General features: G+C 41.3%; 1 protein-coding gene across 2 annotated transcripts in view; it reads left to right on the top strand.

Annotated features, from left to right (window-relative positions):
• Ptprb (protein tyrosine phosphatase, receptor type B) overlaps positions 1-21,494 on the top strand; it is a 113,776-nt gene that overhangs the window by 33,634 nt on the left and 58,648 nt on the right. For both annotated transcript variants that reach the window (XM_013350347.2, XM_005358042.3), the window contains 5 exons: positions 7,314-7,592; positions 8,520-8,777; positions 10,668-10,931; positions 12,662-12,931; positions 16,146-16,406. In XM_013350347.2, the coding sequence (XP_013205801.1) occupies positions 7,314-7,592; positions 8,520-8,777; positions 10,668-10,931; positions 12,662-12,931; positions 16,146-16,406 (1,332 nt within the window). The remainder of the gene's footprint in view (positions 1-7,313; positions 7,593-8,519; positions 8,778-10,667; positions 10,932-12,661; positions 12,932-16,145; positions 16,407-21,494) is intronic.

Raw genomic sequence — 21,494 nt, 5'->3', positions numbered from 1 at the left:
TCCACCTTGCTAGGAACTAACACAATTTTCACAAATCCACCTAGCTCATTCATGACAGAGCCGGACCTTGATCTCTGCTTTATCTGTCTCAATACTCTGACCTTTGTTCTACAGAATGAATATTATTTTTAAGGTGTTATTAGTTCCTTCACATCTCTATGTGATGTCCTAGTACCTTTGAAGTCAACTTTTAAGAAAAAAAAATATGGAAAAGAACAGAATGAATTGTGCTGCCTCCTTTTTCATATGGGAATTTGCTAGATTTCCTACAGAAAAGAAAAGATGGAGATGGTATTGGCTGCTCTCTTATCCTGTAGCAGAAACCAAGCCCATTGGGTATGTGGCTACATGGAAATTAAGGTGCAGCTCTGCTCCTAAGTATGCACAACTAAAAGGAGCACAGCAGGTTTTCAGGGATGTTTGTATTGTTCCTTCAATATGGAGGAAAACACTGAACATAGCAAACGCATAAGAAAGTAAAAAAAAAAAATAGATAACTCAACAATTAAGAGTACTTGTGGTTCTTTCAGAGGCCTGAGTTCAATTCCCAGAACCCATATGGTGACTCACAACCTCCAGTTCCAGGGGATCGTACATGTAAAATAAATGCATTTTATTTTTTTTAAAAGAAAAAAGTCAACATAGTCATATAATGAGATAGCGTGTGTTTGTTGCCTGCCTTTGATAAATTACCAGTTTATGGCCAACCTTGCTTCATGTATATCGTTGTCCACTGCTTATCATTTTGAACAATCCAATTATGGTGATCTCATTTAATTTATAAATATTCCGATTTGTATCTTTATAGGTATGGTTAAAAAGAACCATATAACAACAATATAGTTATCTTACCCAACACTAGCAAAAAAAAAAATGTCCTACTGTTTAGCTGTGCAGGTATGAATGCATGCCTCACATGGTAGCTCAATCATTTCGACTTAGGAAGCTTTAGAGCGGCAGCCCTATTTGAAACTGTGGCTCAAAAACTTCTCTGTATAGTGCACCCATGCAGCACTTTAGATAATACTGAGGAGACCATGGTGTTGGTGACAATGAACTGGGGACAGGAGGCTCTAATGGACTCTCTGGGGAAGAGAATGCAGTTCCTGTAAGCTGTTGGAAGGCTCTCAGTGCTGGTGGGCTTCTGAAGCCCAGTAGATGTGAACTCTTCAGGGATTTTGATTACACTTCTTTCTCCCTTTGCAACTGCCGTCTTTATTCTGGTTTTCAAGTCCTATGCACCTTCCAAATTTGCTGGGGTTTATCTCCTTCATAACGCGCACATCTGAAGTCCATGGTCCTTGGATACTATTCTCTGCTTTTCAATTTTAGCATTGAAATGTCCTTTATTACTGTATAGATCAAGCATCCCATCCAAAAAAATCTGAAATCCTCCAAAATCTGGAACTTTTTGAGGACTGACATGATGTCACAAAAAGAAAATGCCACACCATAAAACCCTGCTTCCTGCATGAATTTTTAAAGTATATGTAATTACCTTTATGCTATGTTCTTAGGCTATAAGGAAACATGCAAATACTGTGTTTAGACGTGGGTTCAACCCTCACGATACTTATTAGGTGTGTGTAGAAATATTTCAAGGTAAAAAAAACTCCAAATATGAGACATGTTTGCTTCAAGCATTTCAAGTAAAACTAAAATCACCTGGTGTGGAGCATAGTATTTGCAGCAAGACTCATGCCAACCACATTCTACATAGTGGCGCCCCTGTGCCAGGGCTGCCCTTAACTCGTATCTGCATCACTTCTTACCACAACTCTGAAAAATTCACATTGCTAGTTCCGCTTAAGATGAGGAGTTGAGCCGGGCGGTGGTGGCGCACGCCTTTAATCCCAGCACTCGGGAGGCAGAGGCAGGCGGATCTTTGTGAGTTCGAGACCAGCCTGGTCTACAAGAGCTAGTTCCAGAACAAGGCTCCAAAACCACAGAGAAACCCTGTCTCGGAAAAAAAAAAAAGATGAGGAGTTGAGGAACAAGGGGGCAAAGGACCTTGCCTATAGCCATCCTTGTGGTCAACGCCAGTGCTGGGATGTAGCCATCTAAGTGTGATGCCAAAGTTGGTTGCCTTGATAATTCATCTCGATTCTGCTTATTCCTCTCACGTATGCCTCAAATTCACAGATTTCAGGCCTTGACCGGCTCTTAATGATTATTTAGTGTTGGATATGATGTTCTGCTAAATAATGTGGCAGTCTGTATTGTTCTTGACAATGTGGCAAGTGATTGTCAAAGCGGCTCTAACTTCCGTCAAGGTTGTTAGAGGTGTACAGAAGTACCTTGTGGCTGAAGTTTACTCCTAATGTAAATCTCATGATCAGTAACCTGATGTACTAACTCAATAGTATACATTCCACATTAACATAATATATTGTATCGTCCTTAAGGTAAGGAAGAAAACCGATTATAGCATTGGTTCTCAACCTTCCTAATGCTGCGATCCTTTAATATGGTTCCTCGTGTTGTGATGACCCCTCAAACACAAAATTATTTTCATTGCTCCTTCATAACTGTAATTTTGCTACTGTTATGAATTGCAATGTTTTCCGATGGTCTTAGGTGACCCCTGTTAAAGGGTCATTCGGTACCTCCTCAAAGGGGGTGTGACCCACAGGTTGAGAACTGCTGGACTGTAGTCAACCAGCAATAACAACGAAAGAAACTCTTTCCACAAGAAATGGATTGAATGTACTGGAGACTGTGGGAAATTCCCTTCGTGTGCTATTTTTCTTCTCCTTTTCAGGAGCATGTATCAGGAATTATTTGAGATTATTGCTCCAGACCCCGTGAATTTCCATGAAAAAGAAAACTCCTCTGATTAGTTGATTTGGATCACTGATGTTCCTTTCAGGTTATACAAAATGCCAAGTCGGTGTAGTTTGCAATCAATCAAGCTAGCTACCCGCCTGCTTTTAAATAAGAAGGGTAGATACCCTGGTTTCTGTAAAGCTCTCAGAACTTGACTCTGGGTGCACAAAGGCCCTCTGGGCTTGAGTGAGACAGTAAAGAAAAAAATAATTAGAAAGAAAGGTTCCATCCAGAGCCAGGAAACCCTTGAATGCCTGTGAAGAAACTTGAGCTCTGCCTTGAAGCGGATGCTGATGGAGTTCTTGCTGCTTTGATGGCAGTGAGGATAGAAGCAAGGAGAGGCACACATTAAGTAAATTGGCAAGAGTGGAGGAAAGACATGGCATAAGGAAAACACCTAAATGTCTCTTGCAGCAATCTAGCACAAAGTGATAGGACCTCGGGCAAATGCATTAAAACTACTAGGGAAAGGCACAGATAAGGAAAATGCTTTAAAACTCAGCGGGAAGACTCCCTTGAGGAGCCAACATCCACTCCAGAGCGTGACTCTGGCTGCCGTTTGGTGTGTCTCTTTCCCACGCTCTCAAAGCTCATGCTTAGCTGTATCTACAGTCACTTCTTAATAAACTCCCACTTCACTTCCTAAAAAGATAAACAAACCAGAAGTTCAAGGGAGCTTTCATGTGCCTAGAAGGGCACATAGGTGTCACCGTTGCTGTCACTCACGCTGAGGATGCTCTCAACTTTGATGCTGTAGAAGCCTGCCTGGCATTTCCACAAATGCTTCGTTGGTTGTGGTTACACTGGATATGCAGTTCAGGGCAGCGTTTCCCTTGCTGGGAAGACCACGTGGCTTGTATCCAGGTGTGGGATATTTGGCTGCACTTCCTGGTGCCTTAGCTTCCTTCCCAGGAGAGGAGGCTCACTGTGAATCCTGTTGTCCTATGCAGATATAGGTCCCAGATCGCTGTTGACACCAGCGCAGCAGCTGGCTGCACTCTTCTGGATTTAACTTCATTTCTAAAATAAACCCAACCATTTCACATGTTAAGCCTAGAAATCTGTGTATCAATAAACACTAATGTTTTTAGTAACCTCACTGATAAGAATTATATGGGTTAAATATTGTTTGCATTAAAAATAATTCCTTTCCAAGCAACTTTTTTTTTGAAAGGAAAACATAATTCATTTTGGCTTAGGAATTTTGCCAAGCTTTGTTTTTTCTTTTGAGAACAGAAAAATCGGGCTGGCAGTTATATAACTGAATTGTCAAACAGTGTTAAAATTCCCCCACAATATACAAACATATATACATTTGCATATACATACATACATACATACATACATACATACATACATACATATGAAATTTGGGGTGGGAGATGGCTCAGTGGGTTAAATGCTTCCCATGCAACTATGAGGACCTGAGTTGGAATCCCCAGAAACACACAAACACAAGCATGGTAATGCACGTCTATAATCCCAATTTTCCCAAGGCAAGATGGGTAATAGAGAATCTCCAGGAAACTCATGGGCCAGTCAGTCTGGTAGATGTGGTGACGACCACAAAGAAACCCTGCCTCCAACAGGGTGGAATACAAGAGCACCCAAGCTTGTAATCTAATCTCCACATACATGCCATGGCACACCTGTGTACCAGTACTCACACACACATACATACAAACACATCACACACACACACATACACACACACACTGATACACACCAAAGACCCATGCACCCCAAATAGAAGCATATGAGTTATATCTACTATGAACTCCGAATGTTTTTAAGACAGTGAAGTTTTCATTGGGCTTAGATGAAAAAGAATTCTACCAACTCTTTAGCTTCTGCAGCATGCAGCGCAGCCATGGACCCCTGCCAGCGCTGGGCTTTATCGCGGTCTAAACGGGGTTTTAAGTGTTGTTTCCAGGGCAGGTTCTCCCAGTCCAGACACTTCCCAGCTTCATTGTTTCTTTGTTCTGCCGGATGTACGAAGGATTGACTGTTTTGTTTTCTGGCTCAGAGAGATTAGATTGAAGTCTGCATTTCTGAAGCTCAACCTCTAGGCACGCAACCTTAATATTCATTTTTCACAGCTCATATTTTGTAGATTATGAATATTTAGATTCTAGTGATCATAACACTTTATTTAACCTTTATCTGGCTTGGTGGTAGGCAAAGAAGGCAAGATTTATCTCTTTGGAACTGACACTGACCCTTGTCCTTAAAATGTGACTTCAGCAAAAATACTTCTGCTTGGTCCCACAATGTCGTTCTCAAGGCTTGCTGGATCTCATGATGTTGGGTATCTTATTCTTGTCAGGCAACTATAAACCTTGTGTGAGAGGGAAATTACCTTCTTTCCTTTCAGTATGGCATGTCCTGTGTAGAACAGAAAATGTAAATCACATTACCCCCATCATTCCCCTCCCCCCCCAAAATTCTAGTTTTCAATGAAAAAAAAAAACTATGAAGAGAAATCATCTTGGAAAGTTATTTTAGCTTAGATTAGAAAATTAGTTCCAAGATTTTACAAAGACTTTTTTTAAATAACAGAAGCAATTAAAGACATTGTCAGTTTAGTTTGCAATTTTTTGTTTTACTTTTGCCTCCTTGTTATCAGAGATTCATAAGAAAACATTTATTTCTTTGATAAAGGGAACAGAAATAAGATTTTGTACTGAGTGCCCATTGCATGCTGGGTAAAATCTCCTCTATATCTGATTTGCTCTCAAAATTCCTTGGAACTCTGGTATTTATCATATCATCATCATCATCATCATCATCATCATCATCATCATCACACTCCAGACAAGTAGGGAGATAGAAGTTTTTATGGAGTACCACTCACTCACAGGGTCACATAAGTGGTATATAAAGAGCCAAGATTTGAACACAGCTCCATCTGTTTCCAAACTCCGTGCTCTCTAGGACTCTATGCCACTGGTTCCATGACAGATTATCAGCGTGTAATAGGAACCATAATGGCAGCTGACTTCGAATATTACAAACTGTCCAAGTATAGAACAACCAAGCAATAGGGCCAGATTCAAAGCCTCTGAGTGTTAAAACACAGTCCCTTTGGGTGAACACAAGGGTTGAAAACACAGAGTGAAGGGTGTTTGTTTTCAAAGCTCACCTGCGCTCTGGGCCCTCTCTCTGAGAAACTGCCTCAATTTTCTTATCAGCTATTCTTTGTATTTCTAATAGTTATTGATATATTAGTGTCATATTTAATTTTTACTGAATGATGAATTCATATAAATAATAGCATAAAACATGAAGGCATGGGATTTCATAAGCTATATTACACATACGATATCTGGTTCTCCCATAGGTAGTCTTTATGAACCGTCTGATCACAAATGCCATTTGAATATAAAGTGAGGTTAGCTTACTTGTTAGAGTTGTGTTAATAGCAAATGAACATCTTCTTATAAGGTCCGTAATTCTTGCCGTCATGAAGAAAATGCAGCCGCTCAGCAAGTGGATAGAGCTGAGGTCTGTATAGCTATGCCACTCAAACAAATGCCTCATTCTGACTTTTGAGGCCAAGAACTATGCAGGATTGCTAATTTTTTTTCATGTGGGTGTTTCTCCATGGTTCTGGTCTCTGCGTGCAAAGTTGGGACAGCCTAATTTCATATGTTTGATGGTCACTATGCCTGATGAATAACTGCTTATGAAAGGCTGTTGACCTAGCTCCCAATCTGGTGCTGATTGAACTTCAACGGTGGAGATTCCACAAAGTCCGTGTTCCCCAAACGGACGGTGACTTTGAGAACAGAAATGAAGTGAATTGTTAGGTGCAAAACACTATCAATCCTACCAGCTCTAGGGTCCCTGGCAACTCCAGCATGCTCCAGAACATCTTAAAAATCTAGGGATATTGGTAATTCCAGCAATTGGGAACATTGATTTTGGTAAGCAAGTCTATTTCAGAATCAATATCTAATCTGTGCCTTTTGTGATTATCTAATAGCTGAAAGCTACTCAAACTTATTATTATTATTGTTGTTGTTGTTGTTGTTGTTGTTATTATTATGTGTGTAAATGACACCAAGAATCCACAACCTAGGAAGAGACAGAGTGCAAATTTCAAATGCCTATTATCTCTTAATAGTTTGTATTTTCTGGTTGGATCATTGGTATTTAATCATCCCAGGGTGGATGCTTGTCATTATCTAAAAAAACAAAAAAAAACCCAGGCTCTGAACTTGCAAGTTGAAGAAAACACTGATTGAGCTATCAAGGTCAGATCTACCTTAACAAAAAGTCTTATCAAATAGTCACTAATAGGTAAAGGAGCCCTGTCTTGAAAAAAACGAACAGTGGGTTTGCAGGTGTAACCACATGCCGGATTTTCCCCCACCAGGTAGCAGATTCTTTAAATTTTTAAGGAACATGACCCTTGGCTGCAGAAAATAAACAGTTAGTTTCAAAGCCCTCACGCTGCCTTCTCTTTGATGGTGTTTGCCTTGCAGACCCTTCGCCTCCTGCCAGCTTTGAAGTCAGCCCAGAGAAGACAACTTCAACCACCCTGCAGGTGAGGTGGACCCCTTCTTCTGGAAAAGTCACGTGGTATGAGGTGCAACTATTTGATGATAACAATCAAAAGATACAAGAGGTCCAAGTTCAAGAGAGTACCACACCGAGGCAATGCACTTTTTCGAACCTCACTGCTGGCAGTAATTACAAAATCGCCATCATGGCTGTTTCCAGAGAAAAACGTTCCTTTCCCGTGTATATCAATGGGTCAACAGGTAAGATCTGTATTGTCTGTGGCTAATAGCATGCAATATGTTTTCTTTTCTTCTTATTGATGGTGCTAGGGATGAAACCCCAGAGACCTCTGCGTGCTACACAAACACTGTCCAGCCCTATGTGGCACCTTCAAAATGATATGTTATCAAAGGAAACGGGACTATGCCACCATCATACGTGAAAAAAGTAAATAACCTTTCAAAAGGTGGTTATAAGGGAGAGGAGACTGGACTGAGCGTGAGGTTAGGTGATTTTGAACAAGTCACCACATTTCTCGGAAAGCAGAATTTTCTCTTATTTAAAATAGATACTCCCTAAACATCTAATTCAAACCCAGGAAAATGAGATTTTTCTGCCTCATTTTCCAAATTTGCATCACAAAGCATATGTTTCCTCTTTTGTATATTCTCATAATATCACATTTTGTTATCTTCTGAGTACTCTTGTGTTTAAAGTAAGTGTTTGCTTCCTGAATATGGTGAAAAACAATCCATCGAGTGTCCCCATGTGTCACGATGGCACTCCCAGGAAACGCATGGCTGTCCTGTAGCTTGCTCTCATCTCTGTCTCTGGTTACTTCTGTCTCTTTCCATTTTTCATCTCCTACGGTTTGTTCCTTTATCTCCCCGATTTATTGTCATTGGCAAGACTACACTGCCTTGGCCACACCTACCTTAATATCTATGAAGCAGAGGAGATAAAAAAAAAAGGCAATGTATGATGTCCCTTTAGCCCTTACAGCCTATGGGCTTTATAAAGGTAGTTAATGAAGGTTCCAGTGAACTCTCAAGAGGGTCATTACTAATTATTGCTATGATACAAACTAAGATACAAAGAGAAGAATGAATAAATATATAAATTAAAGAACTATGTTTTCTACAAGGGGATTATGAATGACCTTGTAATGTGTGTTTTTATTCCACTAGTACCGTCTCCTGTGAAAGATATTGGCATCTCCTCCAATCCTAATTCTCTCCTAATCTCCTGGTCTCATGGTTCCGGGAATGTGGAACAATACAGGCTGGTGCTCATGGATAAAGGGACCTTGGTTCAAGACAAGAATGTGGACAGGCATGATACTTCTTATACTTTATATGGACTGACCCCTGGACACCTGTACAACCTCACTATTGTCACCATGGCTTCGGGACTACAAAACCACAGGTGGAAACTAGTGAGGACGGGTAAGTTCCTCTTCTTTAGCTAAACAAGAGCAAAGCTCAAACGAAGTTTAAATCAGGTTTGTTATTTGGATAATGGACAAGTTGAAATTCATATGAGCTATAGAAAGACTTGAACAGATATCCTCTTGATTAAAGAGAAAGAGTTCTCTTTTCGTCTAAAATTAAAGGTAGCCCTTGGTGGTATTTTGAAGTAGACAAAGTTATAACATGGTTCAAATGTCTCCATTTAATACATGCTTAAGGCTCCCTACTTCTGACTCATAAATAAGGCATCTACTATTATCTTTGTGATCACCCACAGTGAGTTGGGGGTGCTTTTCTTAGTGTTGTATAGAGATACGTTCTTGTATGACAGTTATTTCCAAAACCCTCTACCCAAGAAGATATGTGTCAGACAGCCTAACCTACACTGAAAAAGCTAATTGGTGCTACTTACTAATGTGATTCATTTAATTCGTTTTTACTGTGTGTTAGACATATGCCTAGCATTGCAAATTCATATACTTCAAGTTAGACAATGCCTGAGTTCTCGTGGAACTCACATTTGAATGATGCTAATTAGTGTAAAGTGTTGATAAAGTTTTTCTCTTTGTAGTTATCTCATTTTAAAATGATCTGTAAAGTAGATATTGCTATTGACATTGTTCCAGTAGGAAGAGTACCTGGAACTATAGGAAGCAGAGGAAGAAGATACTGGGGACTCCTACATATATGCATATCTTTTATAACACCCCCCCAAAAAATATGTGATGTTCTTAAGAAAATGCACAAGATGTCTTAAGAGCTATCTGTAAATATCAAGAACAAATACAGCCAGGTATACACCTTCAGTCCCAGCACTCAGAAAGCTGAGGCAGGAGGATCACAAGTTTGAGGAGCACCTTGATTATAAAGCAAGTTCTAGGTCATCCTGTACTGGAGAGAAGAAGGGGGGCAGAGACAGAGAAAGACAGAGACAAAGGGACAGTTTGAGAAAGAGAGACAGAGAGAGAAAGAGAGAGAGAGAGAGAGAGAGAGAGAGAGAGAGAGAACAAGTAAATTGCACTTTTGAGCATACTGTGCAAAATCACTGTGCTATAATCATCCTTTTAGCAAAACTGTATTAATTTATGTTATGTTATTAGGCACAGTTACAGTGTGTGTAAAAGGTAGGAAATGTATTCATCAAAACTTCTTTCTTGGCATGAGTTTTCCTTTGATGAAAGAGTAACATGGCTTTTTATCATGACTTAATATAAAAAGTATTTCAGTGGGTCTGAGAAATGTAGTGGGTCAGCTGTCAAGAGTGCTGGGTGCTCGTCCAGAGTCTAGTTTCTAGCACCTTCAGTGGGCAGCTCACAACTGCCCGTAACTCCAGCTCCTTAGACTTAATGTCCTCTTCTAGCGTTTGTGGGCACTTGGACACATGTGACGTACATTCACACACACACACACACACACACACACACACACACACATACACACAAGAACAAAACCTGGTAAAAACTATTTTAGTACACAAATATTTACAACTACCAACTAATCAACCTATTTACTGTGTACTTAATGCTATTAAATTTATAAATGCAGACAAGCACAAGCAAAAATAAATTAGGTAGATGTCAGACCTCTTTGTGAATTTTATCTAAAGAATCCCAGAGCACAGAGAACTGTCCAGTCTTCTGGGGGCAGCTTGCCAAGTCCCAGCCAGAATCCAGGCTCCTGGCTGCACGATAGCGTTCTTGCCATAGCATGGTCTTTCTTGGGTTTCCAGTATCATTTTGCCTCTCAAGTGATTTTTCTCTTGATCAAACAGTATGTCCTGAAGGCGTTAAAGTTAAGGTCAAAATGTGGTCATAGGGAGGGCAAGATCTGAGGAGTAACATCTCTGTTTCATCTGTTGCTAATTAGCTCCTATGGAAGTCTCAAATCTGAAGGTGACAAATGATGCCAGTTCGACCTCTCTGAAAGTCAAGTGGCAGAAACCCCTTGGAGATGTAGATTCCTACAACATCACCCTGTCTCACCAAGGGACCATCAAGGAATCCAAAATGTTAGCGCCTCGTGTTTCTGAAACTCAATTTAAAGACTTAGTTCCTGGGCGGCTTTACCAAGTTACCATCAGCAGCATCTCTGGGGAACTATCGGCTCAGAAGATAGCGATGGGCAGAACAGGTAAGCCAGCCTTCAAAATAGTCTTTGGTTTCCTCAGTCCTGCTCAAGTCTATCTCAGAATACGACAAAATCGTGTAGAAAGAAGCTTCTTTTCCTCCCTGGGAAGGAGAGTCTTTATGATCAAGAATGCCTATAGAATAGAACCCAAGAGCAGAGGAACATAGAGGGTTAATTGCATACAATTTGTCAATTAAACAAATGTGCTCGGGTTCCTTTGTGGCCTGTGTGTGTCCTTGCTCTCTGCTCTCCCATGCCATGTCACCTAAGTCACACAAATGCATGAGCATCAGTGTCAATAGAGAGAGCGTTTCTGGCTCATCCTTACAACAAGGCGATGTTAGAACTTGACTTTGTCTCATATAAATAATTTTATTAATTTATGTTACCTAGCAGTTACCTTGTTCTTTATTTGAATAAATTGCTGGATTACAAACCTTGGACACTTTTAAAGTGCTTATGATGTGCTATTGATTTTGGGCAAGGTTCTGAAAAGTACACTCTGTGGGCAAACCCGCTTGGTGGCTTGTTTTTGTATTTCCCCAAATAAAAACAGGATCTTTCCAGGGTCATTTATGTAGTTCAATACAAGTTGATTTTTGTTTTTGTTTTAACCAACCTTTGCTTAATAGATCTTCCATTTTGACCAAAGACTAACACACACACACACCAAAAATAGAACCCTTTAGAAATGCTAATGGCATTATTAATTTCACATGTCAGGCCCCGTATAAACACTTTATACCTATTTCATTTATTTATCCCAAGAAAACTGTAAGCTAATAGCTATACCGTTAGTGTAGACATTGTACACATAACCAGGGATGATTAAATAACTTGTTCATGATCATCTGGCCAGAACATTCTGGAGCTTGACTTTAAATCAGATGGTTCTATCTGAGTCCAATCTCAGTGCCATTAGAGGTCTCAATAAAGAGCTATATAGCCCAAAGAGACCGAGAGCAACATTCTCCTTTTAGTAAAGTAGACTTTTAGTGGAAATGGCCTGGCAGCAGAACCCAGAAAGTGTAAACTTCCTGAAAAATAAAAAGGGGGAGAAGGGATATCTGTGAGAGAATAAATGATAGGAACAAGAGCTCGAAGTCAGAGCTCAGGAGACACAGCTCTGCAGCACATAACCCTGAACACGCGAAAAGGAAGAGGGAAGGAGGGCTGGCTGCAGGGAGAAGTCAAGGGTTAGTCTAGGAGGAGAACAAGTCTGAGCTTGTAGCAACGCGAATGTAAATGTAAATGGGGTTTCATTTGGTCATTTTTTTGAAAAGACTCTGAGTGTTTGTACTCAAAACACGCCTAAAGCCATGATGCAAAAAGTTCGTTCTGTGCAGTTGGAATAAAAAAAATTAAGACTGTTTCGTGACCACAATATCCAGCATCTTTTCCAAAAGATGTCGCACCATGAGATGCTATGTCAATGTGATCTCCAGGGATCGCAAACAAGCAAAGAAAAACAGCAATCGCGTCACTAGGCTAGGAACAGTGTTGCAAGAGAGTGCATAACTGTTGTGTAATGAAATGATTTTCACATTTGTTTCTTGAATGTCAAATGTCTTCAAAATGAAAAAAAGTACTCACCTGAGGTAGGCAGATCTCTGGAAGGGATACAAATGTGTACAAAAGCAGACAATGTGTACTTTATATATTGCTTCCTATGAAAAGAAAATGGATATTCTTAAATTTCGTTTTTAACGCCCCCTTGGCATATCCTTGTTTAGTTCCAGAAAAAGTGAGGAATCTGGTTTCCTACAACGAGATTTGGATGAAGTCCTTCGCAGTGAACTGGACGCCCCCTGCTGGAGATTGGGAGCACTACCGCATCTTGCTCTTCAATGAATCGGTGGCGCTGCTCAATGCCACCGTGGGAAAGGTGGAAACGCACTATGTCATGGATGCCTTGGAGCTCGTACCAGGAAGACAGTATGAGGTGGAAGTCATTGTTGAGAGTGGCAACCTGAGGAATTCTGAGCGCTGCCAAGGCAGGACAGGTAAACAACCGCGAAGGGGTTCGTGATTGGCAGAACTTAATTCGTTCCCTGTCTCACGTAACCAGAGACATGATATTTCTGTACTCCCTCGAGATGAAGTATTAAGAGATTAACAGAGTTTCTAACATTTAATTTTGTCAAATTTTAGCATCAAGCAAGCTTCCTTTCCACTGGTCACTCCATTATTTCATGAAAGAAAAGACATTTTAAAGATGTATTTTTTATGATCTTTGAACTATGTGTTGGTTGGAGGGAGGCAGTATGTGCGCCTAAGTCCAGCAGAGGGCAGAGGATCCCAAAGAACCTGAGTTAAAAGAACTTGGGAGGTGTCCAACCTGAGGGCTGGGAACTGAAGCCGGGTCCTGTGCAAGGCCAGCAAGTACTCTCAACCACTGAGCTATCTCTCCAGCCCCAAGAAAAGCCATTTTAAATGCCAAAACAACAGGAAAGACGCAATCTGAGACTAAAGATCGATCTTCCAAAATGTGTCTGTAACCCAATTCCCATTGCCTTGTCCTAATATTGGCTACTCTGAGGAGTTCAGGTAGCGGGGTTGAGTGACTGACGTGGAGACGGATATGTTAGGATGACAGGAAAGGCAGGGTTAGGACACGTGGATCTTGGTCATTTCCTTGTCACCTTTATGTGGCATTTCTTTGGCAGATATTAACACACACACACACACACACACACCTGCCATAAAATCTGTCTTCTCAATTTTCAAGTGTGATGGTTATCCTTCCAAGTTCAACATTTCTATGAAGGTCATTGGGACGTAGACTAGCCCATACTTACAGTGAAATTCAACTCTCTTAGTCTTGCTTGCTAAAGAAATAACTACCCTGATCCAATGTTCTCATGAGAAGAATGCCAAACAGGATGGTTGCGATAACCGCTTAACTCGCCAACTGTATCTTTCAGGGACCTTTTCCTTATTCAAATATTAATGTCTGATGGATAATGAACAAAGGCACGGCCAGCATAAGAAAGACCACTCACAGCACCGGGTGTCTTTGTCATCCCCCCCCCCCATATTTTGCCAATCACTTCAAGCAATCTAGAAACATAAGATGAATGAACAGTAGAGACCAGAATCATTGCCGCAATTCTATAAAGAACCCTCCTCCAACTTTGATTTTTAATTTATTTCCTGCTCAATTTGTTTTCAGACTATATCATTTCTTCAGTTTCTTCTGTGAAACCTCGTCTCCTAGTTTAGAAACTCCCTGTTCTCTCCCGATAAGGTTCATGTCCATGTGGCTGGAGCATTTGGAAATCTGGCTCGGAGCAGTGTGCATCTTTAAGACGTGCCAGAATCCATGCAAAACCCTTAACTGTCTCTCTCTGCGTTTCTGAACACAAGTTGCAAAGCAATTCAATGCTCTCTTGGGGGCTCTGACCCAGTGTTCTGCCCCATTGTTTGGCCTGGACCCCACATACTAGTAAGGCTGCAATATTCACACTGTTTCTTTAAAATTTTGTCTTTCAGATACTTGATGAGTTTTTTTCCACAAACACATGCCCTCGATGGCCTAGGTGTTTTTGCAAATTTCCTTAGAGTGAATGCAAAAAATTGAACTCCTTGGTTTGCACCTTTTCTTCAGGGTTTTCTGGTTCATTCAAGTAGCAAACAGGTGAAACATTTATCTAATTATTCTTTACCAATAAAAATGAAGAGTCAGATGTTGGGGTAAGAATTTTAATGATCAGAGAAGCTGTGGAGAAGCCACCAGCGACCTCCTATCTCTCCTGTTCCTCCATCCAAATGGCTGAGATCCTCTTTCAGTCCTACCTTACGACTTCCTGTCTCTTCTCTGTACTCAGTCCTCCAAAACCTCTATGGTGAATTTTGGTCAGCTAATGGCTAGCTCTACCCTCTGACTCAAAGCAAACTTTACTGTCAGAATGTGATGAAAATATCACACAACAGCAAACCGATCTCATAACTTGAGCCAAAAAAAAAGGAAGAGCGAAGGTATCTTTTTAAAAACCACGCTTCCAGATGATGAATAAGGTAGCTTGAGGTAGGCCTTGACAGAAACCAACACTGACTTGTTTTCACAGATGAGGAAAGATATGGTGATCCGTTACCATGAAACTATAGAAAATTTCAAATCAAATGGTAGTTTCATACAATTGACTCTTTTTAACATTTGGCTTCCGTCTTGTTTTGTGGAATCAATATTTTGCTGTTAGCAATACCTTCTAGACATTATAGTGATAACGTCTTTTTTTTAATTTATTTATTTATTAAGGATTTCTGCCTCCTCCCCGCCACCGCCTCCCATTTCCCTCCCCCTCCCCCGATCAAGTCCCTCTCCCTCATCAGCTTGAAGAGTAATCAAGAAGTGGAAGAAATTAAGATCCTTTGAAGATAAGGGCTGCCCTTACTAAGATCTTTATTATATTTATACATATATATATATATATACTAAGATATTTATTATAACTTCCCAGTTGCCTTCCCCTTCATGGCACAGCAGGGTTCCCTCAGAAATAAAGGGTGGGGCGCTTGGTCTTTTAAAGCTTTGAGAGTAGTAAAAAGTTCTCACTCCACTTACATAAGCAATCATAGTCTATATGAATGCCCAGATCACGGAGTGCCCCAAAGTCAACTAGGAGACCAAATCCTGTATGTAAAATTATTCTTATTCAAGTTTGAGCTCGGACTCTCCGTGTGTCCAATGTATTGAAGAGATCACAGAAACCCGAGCTCAGTAGGGGTGATATTTTTATAATAGCAAAGGTCGGGGTAAGGAATTTCTAAGGTTCAGGACCTCTGATTGGCTGACATTTGTCTAGGGGTGTCCTGGTGAAAAGCGATGTGTGTGTGCTGGCTGGCAGGTGATCCTATCCACAATGGTTGGAACATTAGGAATTATCTTTGGGCGGTCTGTTCCTGCGTGGTGCCTGGGTGGTATCAGTTTGTGGTCTTTCTTGGAACCAGGTATTGCCCTAGGGTGAACTGCTGAGACTCAGGCCTCTGTTGAGCTTGTCATGACTGGTCCAACAGTCTATTCGTTATAGTTTTGTGGTCACGGGATTTTGCTTAATGATTTTCAAAACAAGGATCTACAAGAATAGAGAAGTCTTGGGGCTGGCGAGATGGCTGAGCAGTTAAGAGCACACCCTACTTCTGCAGAGCCCAGATCGGAAGGTCTCTAAAATTCTCTAATGGATCAATGACCTCAAGTCTCAATTGATTTTTCCTCAGTCCCCCTGGCTGTCATCCAGCTTCGTGTCAAGCATGCTAACGAGACATCACTGGGCATCATGTGGCAGGCCCCCGGAGGGGAATGGGAGAAATACATCATTTCCCTGACTGACAGAGACCTCTTAGTCATCCACAAATCCCTCTGCAAAGACACCAGAGAATTCACCTTTACGGACCTGGTCCCCGGACGAAACTACAAGGCTACCATCACTACTATGAGTGGAGATTTAAAACAGTCGTCTTCAACAAAAGGAAGAACGGGTAATACTATTCTCAGTGTTTACATTTTACAGTGGTATCCTCCGAAACTTGCACGTATCTATGCTTATTAGGTACTTGGCATGCCATTAAGAGCCTTTCTTTTGTATTTTCTCTTTTACCAAATTTCTTCTTTTCCTTAGCTGTATTTTACTAACTAGAATGCAGTAGAGAATAACCTTACCATGAAGTTGTATTGAAAAAGAGAACAGAAAAAGGGGACACTATGGAGAACAGGAAGTATGGGCAAAAGTATTCTTTCTAGTTATGAAAAGAGCAGGACATTTTACGTTGATTCTAACAGCTAAAGGAAAGGGGGATGTTGATATTGTCAGGGGAGGGGAAGGTGTTGTCATTCAGTGAGGGATACAGGATCTATAGATCGCTATGGGAGAATTGGCTTTAAGAAGGAGAGTGGATGACTGCACTTCAGTGTCTGCAGGGAAAGAAAGGACTCGGGTACCCATGCCAGCAGGTGCACATGCAGTGCTGAGCCCGGCTCCTAAAATCCCTATCATTTTCTCAGTGATGTAGAAAACAACATCCCATCCAAGACTGGTGTTAGCCGTGTAGATGCCCTGGGTTGTCTGTATGGTCTTTTCCTCTTTCTTCAGCTTTGTTGAAATATGTTTGAGTGTTTGCCTGCTTGTATGTATGTGTACTGCTGGAAGAGAATGTTCCGTCCCCAGGAACTGGAGTTACAGATAGTTGTGAGCCACCCTGTGGTCGCTAGGAAAGAAACCCAGGCCGTCTCCTAGAGCAGCAAGTGTTCTTAACTGCTGAGACCCCTCCATTCCCTGTATTTCTCCTTATAAATTGTACCTCCCCAAAACATGGCTTTGTGATGTCATGCTCTGTTCAGCTTTCCTTTCAACTTAGCCACCTGTTTGTCCTTCTTTCCTGTGTTTCAGAAGTTCCAAGTAAGAGGGTTTGTCCTTTGTTCTGAAGGACATTTTTTAAATTCCTTATTGAAAAGTCCTATGGACTAACTCTCTCTGCTTTTACTTTTTTTTTTCTTTTCTGGGTGTGTCTTTACGTAGATCTCCGTCTTGCAAAGCAGTTTTCCTATGTTTATGTCTTGAAAGGTATTTTCTATTAGGACACTGGAAGAATTTTCCTAGTTTCTCTGGTACTTAATGTCTGTTAAGAAGCAGGCTTCCAGTCTAATCCTTCCTTTCCCATGAGAAGTCCGTTTAATATGGCCATTATAATCACCACCCCCTTTACCTCTGCCGTCCTGCTGTGCCAGAGGAACGATCTAGGTATAGAAATCCTTTTACTCCTTTACCCGAGATTGGTTGGGACATCTGTTCTTTCAAATCACCGTCTTTCCTCAATCCTGGAAATTTTCCGCATTATCTCTCCAGCACTGTCTCTTGCCTCCTTCCCATTCCCCATTTGAAACAAGCTTTGCAGTTGATGTATTCACTTTCTGGTCTGCACTTTGCACGATTGCTTCAGCTGTTTGTTTCAGCTCGTGAATTCTTCTTCCCAGCTCTCTCAGCTCTCTCTCATCTATTATATTCTGTTATAGTTTTGACTTTTATATGTTTCCTTTGATTTTCTCTTCTCTATATGTGTTATTTTGCCCTCTAGTTAAATATATACTACACTCAGACACACACAGTCCTACAGTCTCTCTCTCTCTCTCTCTCTCTCTCTCTCTTTCTCTCTCCTCTCTCTCTCCATACACACATGTACACTGAACAAGAGTTTTATGACTGAGCTATCTCCCAAGCCCTTTAGATATGTTTTAGCTGTACTCTTTTATAACCATATGTAAATTTAAATATAGTAATATTTACATATAATTATATGTAAATAAAAATGTTAGCTTTGCATTCTGTCAGTCATTATACTGAAATCTGAACTCCAGCCGTCAAAGGCTACTGTTTGTTGATTTTTGAGGCTATTTGCTCATACTGCTTTATTTCTTTAAATGTTTCTCTCTTTTTTTTTTCTATAAGCTTATATTCCTTGGAATCTTAGTCTATAAGTACTCTCTAGGCCTTTGTTTGAAGATGCATTTCAGAAAGAACTTTCATCTGATTCTTCCCCAGGACTGCTGTCAACTCAGAACTAGCTTAACATAATTAGTCCGTCTGAGGATTTTGAAAACGTACATTTGGGAATTCCAGCTGTGAAATTACCTGGCGTGAGTGAGAAGGAAACACAAAACATGCAACAAACCCACTTAGGAGTTTGTAGAGGGAGTTTGTACAGGCCTGGGGAAGTCAGTGTGCAGAGAGAGAGAGAGAGAGAGAGAGAGAGAGAGAGAGAGAGAGAGAGAGAGAGAGAGAGAGAGAGCGCATACAGCTTTTAAAAGCTGCGTAACGCATGTGCTCAGGGGGGTGACGTGATTACGTTATACACAGATGATGGGGCTCATGCATTCTCTCAAGGGCTTAGCTCAGTCATATGTGGATGATGTAACCACACCACACATGGGTCACACAGGGCCCTTTAACATCCCCGGGGCCATTAGGCACTTCTGTCTGAGGGCTTGTCTGCACATGTGCACATGCATGGCCCTAAAACCTGGAAGTGTCAGCCTCATGTGGCTGAAATCATAACATTCCACCCTTTTTTATTATAAAAATTTGGGGGAGTTAGGGCTCTTTAATGGGTGGGAATGGGGTGTCGTAAGGTCTCTCATAACTGCTTCCTGTCATAACTGCTTCCTGCTGATTTTGTGGGCATTGGAGAGTTGAGATGCTTGACCACGTCCTGGGGTGGCTGATTACTTTTGTGTTTTTTCTGGGCTCTGTAGAACTGCCGGGCTGGCAGCTTGGACCTCGCAAAATGCTGGAAAGGCAGAAAATTATGTCTGGAAAAAAATTTTAGATCCCGGTGATTAAGGGAGGAAAGTCCCAAGATGGTTGGTAGAAGGGGATTGGGGGGGGGAGTGGAGGAGGGAATTTTCCAGGAGTTCCCAAGACCAGGAATGATAAGGGAAGAATTAAATGATACTTATCCTGGGAGAGTCTGGTCCTTTTTTTTTTTTTTTTTTTTTTTTTTTTTTTTTTTGATTTTTCGAGACAGGGTTTCTCCGTGGCTTTTTGGTTCCTGTCCTGGAACTAGCTCTTGTGGACTAGGCTGGTCTCGAACTCACAGAGATCTGCCTGCCTCTGCCTCCCGAGTGCTGGGATTAAAGGCGTGCACCACCCCCACCCAGCTGGTCCATTTAGATAGGTCCGATTGGCTCCCTGGAGCTTATGAAAAAAATGTTTGAAAAGAAATTTTAAATTTTAGACATATTAAAAACTTATAATTACGATGATACAGTGTTAGAATGGAAGATGGTGGAGAGGGGGAGGAAAAGAAGGGAGAACTATTAGAAAGGATAATTATTAGACCCCCTCAATGTTTTACCCGGAGCAAATCTTAAGACACTTGTTCTCTTTAGCATCATGGTATTAGCTTAACATCCAGGAGACACTGCTGCAGTCAGTGACAAACCTGTTATGTTAAAGTCTGTTTTGTGAGTTTTTGGAGTCTGGGGCTGTGAATGTCCCCAAATTCATTATTGTTTCTTACCACCTGGGCTTTTGACAGTCCTTGTACCTATGTTTAATGATGGTCCCTGTAATAACAGCTGAGTGGTTAATCTGGAAATTTAAGTATGACATTGGAAGTATAGAGAAGTTGGTAAAGCAGATAGGAGAAAGAGGAAGAGGGAGAATATTTGGAGTTTTGGCACAGGGGAGTTAAGTACAGTGATGAGACTTTTATTTTTCTGGAACTGGAGAAAGAGTGGCTGGTCTTGGTGCCCTCTGGAACTTAAGAGAACAGGGCCTGTTTGAGTTACCATACACGAGGGAGTCTCTTGAGCTGGAAGAGTAAACGGTTTAAAATGGGACAGGTGAATCCAATGAGGAAGTCCCTCGAGCTTGGCAGCTGTAGGAGTTATACAAGAATTACTTTAAAGGGGCCCTGCCATTAGTGGGAAAGGGTGAGGGGCATTGATCTAGGGGAGAAAATAGTACCTGATCTCCTATTTTAATCAGCAGTGGGCATGAATTGGCACCCGGTTGAGATAGTGACTAGTCTGTAAAATCCCATAATAGGAAGCGAAGATGGGTAACAGCAGAATAAGCAGGTGATCAGGAGGGGAGAGGTTTTAGGTGAGAGACCAGGGGTTAAAACCAGATGCCCAAACATGAGTTCAAAGGGAAAGATGAAAAGGTGCTTTTTTGGGGAGAGCCCTAAGCCTAAGAAGGGCCAGAGGCAAAAGTTTTACCCAGGTGAGGTGAAGCTTCTGTGACATCTTAGCAAGAACATCTTTTAAGGATCGGTTAGTTCGTTCTACCTCCCCTGAAGACTGAGGGTGGTATGGGATACAAAAATACCAGGGCATGTTAAGAGACTTAGACAAAGTTTGAGAGATCTAGAAGGTAAACTCTGGGCCGTTATCTGACAGAAGAGAGGTTGGGATTCTAAGCCAGGTGATAATTTCTCAGAGAAGAACATCAGAAACTGTCTGGGCACTCTTGTTAGTAGTGGGAAACACTTCAATCCACCCAGACATGGAGTCCACCAAAACCAGGAGATATTTAACTCATCTGACTGTGGGCATATGAGTAAAACCAAGCTGCCAGTCAGTTCCTGGAAGGGAGACCCTGGCCTGGTGGGTGGGAAAAAAGAAGCTACGATCTTTGGTCTTGGGATCTGACTTTTGACAGATTTTCCAAGAGGCACTGGTAGCTCTTAAGAGCTCTAGTCCTCAGGGATGGGTTGGAGGTAAGCCTTGACAAAATGAAACAAAGCTTTGCTATTAGAGCTGATGTAGGTAGGACAGAATTTGCTGGGTGTCGGGGGGTGTCTGTGAGAATGTGGGATGCACTGTATGAATCCCTGAGGTGACTGAGGTAGGTTTGGGCTCTGGAATGCTGCTGTCCTAGCTGCTTGGTCAGCCTGGTGACAGCAAAGATATTTCGAGATTGAAAGCTGAGAGGAATAAAGAAAAAAAGCATCCTTAAGATCCAGAACTGAGAAGTGGGAGGTTCCTGGGAGGATAGTGGAAAAAGTGTGTAAGGGTTAGGCACTACAGGATGAAGAGGGACCAATGAGGAGTTAATAAGTTGGAGGTCT

This window comes from Microtus ochrogaster, chromosome 24 (assembly GCF_000317375.1).
Source record: "Microtus ochrogaster isolate Prairie Vole_2 chromosome 24, MicOch1.0, whole genome shotgun sequence".
Classification (NCBI taxonomy): domain Eukaryota; kingdom Metazoa; phylum Chordata; class Mammalia; order Rodentia; family Cricetidae; genus Microtus; species Microtus ochrogaster.
The sequence above is the reverse complement of the archived record's forward strand: the minus strand, read 5'-3'. Positions and strand labels throughout refer to the sequence as shown.